This window comes from Xiphophorus couchianus, chromosome 5 (genome assembly GCF_001444195.1).
Source record: "Xiphophorus couchianus chromosome 5, X_couchianus-1.0, whole genome shotgun sequence".
In the NCBI taxonomy this organism is placed as follows: domain Eukaryota; kingdom Metazoa; phylum Chordata; class Actinopteri; order Cyprinodontiformes; family Poeciliidae; genus Xiphophorus; species Xiphophorus couchianus.
Genome location: NC_040232.1, coordinates 16,659,492 through 16,668,794, shown reverse-complemented (window position 1 = coordinate 16,668,794; position 9,303 = coordinate 16,659,492). Strand labels below are relative to the sequence as shown.

The 9,303-nt window shown below is 40.9% G+C and overlaps 1 protein-coding gene across 1 annotated transcript; it reads left to right on the top strand.

Annotated features, from left to right (window-relative positions):
• The first annotated feature begins 3,204 nt into the window (after positions 1 to 3,204).
• On the top strand, positions 3,205 to 8,063 carry LOC114144737 (early growth response protein 1-B). The gene is made up of 2 exons (XM_028017841.1): positions 3,205 to 5,119; positions 5,306 to 8,063. The coding sequence occupies exons 1-2, from the start codon at positions 4,960 to 4,962 to the stop codon at positions 6,592 to 6,594; spliced, it is 1,449 nt and encodes a 482-aa protein (XP_027873642.1). The 5' UTR covers positions 3,205 to 4,959; the 3' UTR covers positions 6,595 to 8,063.
• Positions 8,064 to 9,303: the final 1,240 nt, after the last annotated feature.

The window sequence follows — 9,303 nt, the reverse complement described above, 5'->3', positions numbered from 1 at the left end:
TCTGACATGGCTCTAAGTTCTAAGTATATCCTTTTTTTCAAACGGAAATTTAGAATGTCCTACATCCGAGCAGAAAGAGAACTCAGCATAATGCTGGTATGTAAGATGCTGTTTGCATCGCAGCTTTTTGACGATAGTCTGATCATCTTCACTGATGCATTCTTATTTTGTTAGGCTGCACACTTCTGAAAAGATTCAACACTGTTTCATTTCTGAATAAAGATTCTGCATAAAATTGACTGATTTTGACAACAACTTCTTGTTTGTAATTATTTTGTTAATAGTGTTACATTTGTTGTTCATGTAGCTTATAAATGTAGGTTGCTTTTGGCAAAAGAATAAAGAAAAGAACAGTTTTGTACATGTTTTCAGGGCAATTTTGAGTCGCTTTAAGATGACTGTTTGTAAAACATTCCTACATTTTCTATACTCCCTGAATTGCATTGAAAGATCTCATTCCATTGTGTCAGATCTAAATATTTCAAATTAGCATGCCTGTAGAAGGACATAAAATGTGTTAAAAAATGTGTATTCATAGTCTATTACTGAAAAACTGTGGTGAGGATTATTTGTATGATCTCTTTTGGGCCATGTTTCTCAATTCCAGTCCTCAGGTACCACTGATTTAAATGGTTGCATGACCTCTTCTGCACGCCAGACGCCTGGTGTGTGGCAGAGGGGAAACAACTAAAATATGTTTTAGTTCCTGAGGACCAGTGATCACTGCCTGAGGACCAGAATTAAGAAACAATGCGATGGGTTCATTCTGACTGGCAGTAGTGTAATTATTTTATGGAGGCTTCATGTCACTTTAAGTCAAAACTTCACCTCATTATTGAGCAGTTTTCCTTTTGGAGGCTCTAAAAACATGTAGACAAAACTGATGAATAGACAAATAAATAAATTGCTTTTATGCAATATATTTGGAAAATTTTTATATATATATGTGCTGTTTACAAATCTATTTATCTATATTACATATACAGATATATGTGTATATAGATAGATATATATATCTGAATGTATATATAGTACTAGCTCACAAGTTGAGTCCAGGAATGTGCTTGTTTTGTACTTTTGGATTGAATTGATTTAACACAGAGTAATGCAGTCTGCCTGAGCAGAGAATGACAGGAGCCATTCAGTTTAAAATGAAAAAAGCAAAGGGTCTGTGTCCTGCTGGTTCATGTGTGATTACACGACTGAATGCGGCACCGGCGCTATCCGCGGTCCTGAACCTCCAGCCGGTGCAAGAGGTCTGCTGCAGAGAGCCGCATCCTATGAAAGAGTATCGACTTTTTGTAATAGGAAGTGTGACCACGGAGTGCACCTGGCAACAGATGCTAAATAGAAAGGAAAAAACTGCTTTGGGGGGGGTTGAAATGTCATGTGAACAGTTGGGTTCAACCACTGAACACCTCAGGGGTGTTATCGACTCCCTTCCATGCTTTTAAAGGCCAAGGGTTCATTCAGACTGGCTCTGCAGCCACTCTCCCTGATCGTGAAGGCCACCACAATTTCCAGCAGCACCTTGAGGGGGAAATGAATTGGAGAAAATAAATTTAGGCAGTGGACTGTCTGAAGTGACAGAGTGCTGAGATGCATCTAGGAACCGAAGTCTGGCTGATTGTAGGAATAAAGACAGAGGAGAGAAACTGTGAATTGGACTAAAGGTGGTTCTGAAATGTGTATTTGGTGCCAACATGTTTTTTTTCTCTGATGCTTACAAACACCCCAACAGGCGCTAGAATATTATCATGGCTTTGGATTTTCTTGTTTAGTTGGTCTTTTGATCTCTTTCTTTTATTAATTTATCTCACTCCATTTATTCCCTTCAGCTTTAACTGAAGATCTCATTGAACTGCATAGATAACATGGATCATCAGATTTTCTAAAGTGTAAAGTCTTTTATGGTAAAAATGACCCTGGCAGCCATGCATGTAGATCAGGATTGAGTAACATATTTTCCTCACAAACATTTTAAGTGTTTATATGACTGTTTCCTGTTTAACAACCATTCTGCTCCTTTTTATACCTGTGGTGCTCACAGAACCTTCCACACACCCAAGCACGGAAAATTTAGGTGTCTATAGTGCCTTCAGTACAGAGCAAAAGATAACGCAGTTAACTTGATTGTGCTTTGAAATGGGACTGGAAAATAATACTGCCCCATTAACATTGTCCCTTTTCCTTCCTTTCAGTGCCATTTCCTGAAAACCCAACTGATTCCATCAAACATGCAGAACAGAGAACATTTACTGTCGCGAATAAAATCCTTAAACAATTAAACTGTTACTCAGTGTCTCTACATGTGGGTCAGACATTTACCACAACCCATGACATTGAGTTAAATACGGGACAATACTTGAGGAAAACTTGAAAGAGGCTCCTTGAGGCAGGACAATACTGACATTTGACTGAAAATGTGTGGCAGGATGGGAGAAAGTTAAAGGGCTATGAATACTTCTACAAGGCACTGAACACAATGTTTTGAGATGATCATTTTCTGAGTTTGTTTATTTTATATTTTGATACGTCTAAAGGTATGAGTTTAAACATTCTGCATGTTCCCCCCTCAATAAAATTATTTATGTATCTATTTATTGTGCTGTATCCATACTTCAAACACTATAGGCAATATCAGGCAAATACAACTGCAGAGACTCTCTCCATATTGCTTGCTATAACATTTCTCTGACAGTCCAGGTAAAGATGATCCATGTCTCACACCCAGTGGCTTTAGTTTGCCCTTGTATGTGCTATGTTTATGACATATAAAATAATAGTCAGCTCTATGGCGTGATGGTTCAATTGTAGTGAGACTTTTAATCTTGCTTTTCTATTCTTGCCATCCTTTTGCAACCTGGCAACTGTTTTTGTGAACTGAAGGCTGGATGCTGAGTCATTTCAGAACTATAAAAAACAGCTTGGAGGCTAATCTTTACACTATAATCCCCATACATCTCCTCAGTAATGATTTGATCAACACTAAAATACTATAAAGCGCCTGGGGCTGATATCTACCTGGACCCCATTAATGTTTAATTGGGATTTTATGTGACATACTAACATAAAATAGTGGATACTTATAAAGTGGGAGGAAAGGGATACATGAGCAAGTGTGACAAGCATTTGTATGCAGTCAATACTATATAGAACCACTTTTTGCTGCAATCAAAGCTGCATATCTCCACCAGATTGTCATATTTGGATTATTATCTGACCTTTGTCCTCCTTGAAGGTGAAGCCTACTGCTATTCTCATGTTTTTTTCTTTTCTTTTTCTCCCCTTCTTTTAACTGACATGCTTTCTTTCATGTGTAATCCATCATTTTCCCATCAACACTGACCAGGTTCCCCATCCCAGCAGAAGAGAAGCATATAGCCACAGCGGTAACATTTTACTGTGGGCGGATGTGTGTTCGGGAAGATGTCCAGTCTTGGTTTTCTGTCATGAACAGGTTTTTGAATGTAGACCAGAGGTTCAGTTTTCTTCTTGTCTGATCAGATCACCTTCTTGCGCGTTTGAGGTGTTCCCTTCTAGGTCAACTTTAAACAGGTCCTCCGATACGTTTCCTTTAACAATTTAGCAATTCCGTCAAATGTCCAGATTCAAAGAGTGCACAATATTCTTTTTCATTTTGTCTTCTCCTCTTTAAACTATAAATTAACCTGACAAAGTCCCATTGAGATTTAAATTTCTTTCAGAAAGATGGCCTGGCAAGAAGGTCCATACAACACACAGCATAGTAATTTACGATCAAAATACAGATCACAAACAACAAAATTAAACAGATACTAATTCAAATAATGCATTGACACCACAGTAATATTTAAAGGGTTCTGCTCAATGGATTCATGTTATCAAAAAGTTAAGATAAACTATAACTTTTCAAGTTAAATTAAAAAGCAGTCCTGACAAAAAAAAACAACCTTTAAGAGGCTTTGAAAGACTTCAAACTGGAGCAGAGGCTTACTTTCAAACTATATTCAAATGACTGAGACTTCAGCGCGTAAATTCTCAGCAGACTCGACGATACCATCAGACTCTTGTCTGCTTCTCCAAATCAAGGTTGTTTTGCAGCTGTGCCCCACTCTTTCTATCTTCCTACAGAGCTCTATGAGATCTTCAAAGCGTGGTTTATCATTGACCTGCCTTGAATTTCTCCGAAACTTTGTCTCTTACCTTTTTGCTGCGATCCATAATCTTCATGATGTTTCTTCACTAATGTTCTCTAACAAACCTTTGAGGCCTTCACAGAACAGCTAAACTCATACAGAGAATACATTACAAACAAGTGGACTCTACTAACCAGAGGACGACTGAAAGGTAATCTCATCCAAGTGTAAAAGAGTAAAGAAATGTTTTAAATAACCCGCTTTTTAGAATGATATTTTAAGCTATTTCATTGTCTCAGATGCTGTAACAATGCAAATAGAGATCATTTATTAGAGACGACTCGTCTTTTCTGTGGAGAGAAATACCAACAGTGGCCGCCACTTGTTGCAACGTCAGACTCCATCTCTCTCCTATCTCCCCGTACAGCAGGAGGAGGGAGGGAGAAGTGGGGGACTCCGTCACATCCTCTGTCCACATATGGGCATGAAGTTTACACGCAGCGGGGAATCCTCTCACTGGAGCCGATGAATGGGGAGGAGGGTCCGAGGGAGCTGCCAAAGTGTATATAAGGAGGGAAAGGGGAAGTCGCTGATGTGAAACCCACAGCAAGCAAATACCGAGGACCGGAGACGAAACGGAATACCTTTAATTGAATTTCTTTTTTATTCTCACTGCTTTGGATCATTTGTTTTAAAAGCCATTTAAAAGGTGGGTGGATATAAAACGGTGATCTACATTATTTCTTCCCCCCATTCCTCTTCTTTTTATTTTTTTTAATTTTTTTTTTTTTTTTTTTACCTTTTCTTCCCTGGGAGAGACGGACTTCTCAAGTGCATCATTATGTTGAACAATATGGATTTGAACGCGAAAGATTCTTTTTATCCTCAATTTGAGAATTGCAACAGTTCTTCCCTGGGAATGGAAAACAGCGTGAGGAAAGACAGTAACCAGGAGGTGTTCGTCGATGCAGAACGGGGGGTACCTGCCCAGTTTGGCCACGGTGAGTTGCTGGTTAATAAACCCCTCTGTGCATGGCGTTAAATATGTAGACAGTGAGTACTCTCAGAGGTGAGTGAGACTTTTGTCGAGTCGGGATTTATAATGAGACATAAAGGTTTATATAAGACGCGATTTTTTAAATATAGATATTTATATATAAGTGCTTTCTTTTTTTCTGTTTCAACAGAAGGAACCCCTGCAACCCTAAAAACTGAGGCTTCCAACTCGGAGTACGCTTTCAACCACTGCGAGTGCCCAAAAGACGCATACACCTCCTCCTCCTCCACCTCCTCGCTCGCCTACTCCGGCAGCTTCTATGTTGAGGCATCTCAGGGAGCGCCCTGCAGCACCGAAACACTCCTCAACATGATCACCGAGATCGTGGGCATATCCACACTGCCGCTCTCAGAGGCGCAACAGAACGGCAACTGCAGCCGGGGGACCTACCCCTCGCCTGGGCCTCCGGAAAACAGCTCCGGCGGCTTCGGAGACTCGAAGAGGCAGCCGTACACCTGTTCTGGACCCGATCCAGACCAAACCCCGCAAGACGGCCAGGCCCACCAAGACCCGTCCACCTCCCAGTTCGGCTTTCAGAAGAAGCCAGAACCAAAGTCGGAAGCCGCTTCCTTCCCCGTTGTGGTTAAGAATGAGTTTGAAAGCAGCTGCTATGAGTGGGGGAGCTTTAACAATAAGTCTGACTGTTTGGAGACCACTTTCCACACAGAAACATTCCCCATGTCCAATGACTTCCCGCCTGATCAGCAGATGGACGTCAAGGACCTCTTGGAGACCTTTCCCCCAATTTGCCCCAATCCAGACATGGAGTTTAAAGTGGAGGGGGGCATCAAGCAGGAGCCCTGTTTCTCTGACACCTGTTCTCAGAGTTACTCCAGCTCCCTTTACAATAATTACCTTCCACCTCCACCAACTATGGGCCTGAAGCCCTTCCCAGAGCCTCCACAGCCATCAAACCAGTGCGACCCTCTCTACACATCTCCAGCCTTACCCAGCACCATAGACTCCATCCTGTACTCCTCCCTGCTGCCGGACTCGTTCCCGCAAACTTACACCAACCGCACGGCGAAGCCCCCCGGCAGCAGGGCGAGGAAGAACCCCGCGGCCTCCTCCCACGGCCCGGCCAAGGAGAAGCCCTTCACCTGCCCCATGGAGAGCTGTGACCGGCGCTTCTCCCGCTCCGACGAGCTCAACCGGCACATCCGCATCCACACGGGCCACAAGCCATTCCAGTGCCGCATCTGTCTGCGCAGCTTTAGCCGGAGCGATCACCTCACGACCCACACCAGGACTCACACCGGGGAGAAACCCTTTTCCTGCGACGTGTGCGGCAAGAGGTTCGCCCGCAGCGACGAGAGGAAGCGGCACGGACGCGTTCACCTGAAGCAGAAGGAGAAAATGGAAATAAAGCCGCAGGTGACCGCCGGGGCATGGCCGTTCAGTCTTCCTGAGGGGATTTGAAAGTTGCGCCCCCCACTCACCCCCTTGTTCTTTTTGTTTTTTCGGGGGGAATAAGATGTTGAAAGAAGAAGCCAGCCTGAGTCGGTTTTGCTTTGCAAATCAGTCTGCAACCTCAGAGGTTTTTTAAAGAGGAGCAGAGAGGAGGAAAAGAGCCTTACAGTATGTTGCTGCTGACTTTCTGCAGCCATGCCAAAGCTGCACAGGTCGGCAGCAGACCAACAGAGACTTGTTGCTTCAACTTTCAGAGGTGCCAAAGCCTCTGTGCTCTGCACTGCATGGCTGGCCTGTTTCAGCACCTCTTGAATCTGGACAGCTCCAGCCTCCATTTGCCTCAGAGCCATGGTTGGATTGCACTTAACAGATTATAAATCATGACTATCTCCATTTACAGATTCCTTATTTTCTGCTTTTAGCATTCGTAGAGCAATGATTTTAACCTATGTTTACTTCAAAAACAAAATGCATGTTTGTTTCAATGTTTTCTTTCCCTTGACTGGAATGTCAGCCACTCTCAGCCCCTCACATATTGCAGTAAAGTGAAGGGTTTTTTTTGTTTTGTTTTTGTTATGATTTTTTTTAACATGAATGTATGGTTTTGACCATGAAGCTGTTCATCTTTGATCAGTTTAGTGTTTTTATCTTATTCTTATCATTTTACCGTCAATGTTTCTTTTGTCACTGGTCTTTGTGTTGTGTTACAATTGTTTGGATTATTACAGTTGTGAAAGATATATCATAAATGGGAAATAAATATATTTGTATCACTGTACCTCTTTGTATTTTTATAGATTAAGTGTATATTTGACAATTAATCCTAAGGTGAAATGTATTCTCAATCATAATGTCTTGATTTTTTTCTTCTCTCTCTCTTTCGTTTTTGGAGGGCTATTATTTAGTAACAATATTTTAAATGTTACAATTTGATATGAGAAAAACCCTTTTCACACATCATTCTTTTATTGGTAAGATAGAGAGCGCTGTCTCACTGAATTGTTGATCTTGATTTTAAATGCGGATATGTACTTCAGTAAATTAGGCGTGTTTACAGTTTGTACAGAATTATGTTCAGGCAAGCTAGAAGTTTCTAGCAAACCACATAAACGTTGCTTTTGAGTAATCCGGTAGCACACATTGCTGCGAGTCTTTGTTAGACTGTAGAAAAAGGGTTTTTGACTTCTGGTATCTTTTGCTGAAGGTTTTGCTGAAATGTTCACTTTAGCAAAAAAAAAAATAAAAGAAAAAAAAGGAGGGAAAAAAGCACATACAATAAAAATGTTGAAGCGTTTGGTGAAATTGTCACCAACAGGTTATTGCAAAAACAAGTAATTTAACTCGCCTTAAGTTATATTAACTGTTCAAGAAAAGATTTTGTACATAGATGATTTCTACAATATATTACATTAATATCGATGTTGTTATTTTTATTAAAAGTTTATGAATAAAATAAAAAAAAAATCTGGAAGCTTCGAGTTTCTTGTGTGTGTCTTGAAAAAAGCAAAACAAAAGCTTGCCTATAGTTACCTGTTATCACTTCACTCCAATCCGTGCCACACCGCTCAGAGACGCCCATGTTCGAGCTCCATGCATGAGTGTGTCACTTCCCAAAATACACATTAGAACAGGCCACCTGTGGCTCCTCACTGCCGGCCCAACGTTAGACATCACTACTCCTCTCTGTGACTCACAGAGCAAAGACATATTTCACGTGAATTCATTTTAATTTCTCAAAGATTCTCTCTTGGTGTAACACCGTGATTGCCTCTGTGATCTTGTTAATCAGGACGTTTTCCTGCCCTGTCAGGGAAACGATCTGAAGCTCCTGCTTGATTCATTTCCTTGTCTCCTCTTGTCAAAACTGCACTTGGATTCCTATAAATGCAGGTAATAATATATGTGCTTTGGTCTCTTCTGGAACTTAAAAGCTGAGTGGAAAAAAAAAAAAATCTGCACCGTGGGTTTTTATTTGATGTATTTAAGCTACAAGGCCAGGTCATTATTGAGACATTTTAGCTCAAAGATTCTGTCCAAATTTAAACACAAGCAAAGTGTCGCAAGTCTGGTTTGGCTGGCCCATTTCATGAACCCCAATCCCTTTTCAGCTGTTCGGATATCAGAGTACATTGTCACATTTTCACTTTTTGAGCACAAGTTTAGGTTCTGTTGACAGAATGTCCCTTTGTGCAAGACAATAAAAACCTTTCTTAGACTTGACATAAAAATGGATGGAGTAAAGTACAGGACAGTCATGGAAGAAAACCTATTAGAAGTTCCAAAACACTTAGGGCTAGGGTTACGGTTAGCCTTGTAGCAAAACAATGTCCCCAAGCAAAATACCAGATCTAAAACAGTACAGTTTAAATCGAAGCATATGTTTGTCTTACACTGGTCAAGTTAAAGTTAACATCTTGAAAGCTTATGCTCACAGACACTATGTGTAGCTTGCAAAAAAATGTTTTTAGAAACAATTTGAAAAACTGTGTCCTATTGTACATGTCCAATACTTTATTTAAATAATACAGGGAAATTTTGTGTCAGAAGAGCCACACACTGAGCTTCGTGGTTGTTAAGGGCAGTTACAAGGAGGTAAAGTTTAAAGTCAAAGCTATGGGAATGCTTTTGCAAGGCACTCTATATCTTTCAGCACACAGTTCTATTGTAAAGTGTACCTGCAGGAGATTTTAGGGCAATTATTCAAAGGGGCTTCTGTTT

Excerpts from the sequence above, each read along its gene's own strand:
- LOC114144737 (XM_028017841.1), top strand. The coding sequence starts at position 4,960 with ATGTTGAACAATATGGATTTGAACGCGAAAGATTCTTTTTATCCTCAA. Across the intron at positions 5,120-5,305 it reads ACCTGCCCAGTTTGGCCACG|AAGGAACCCCTGCAACCCTA; the intron begins GTGAGTTGCTGG and ends CTGTTTCAACAG.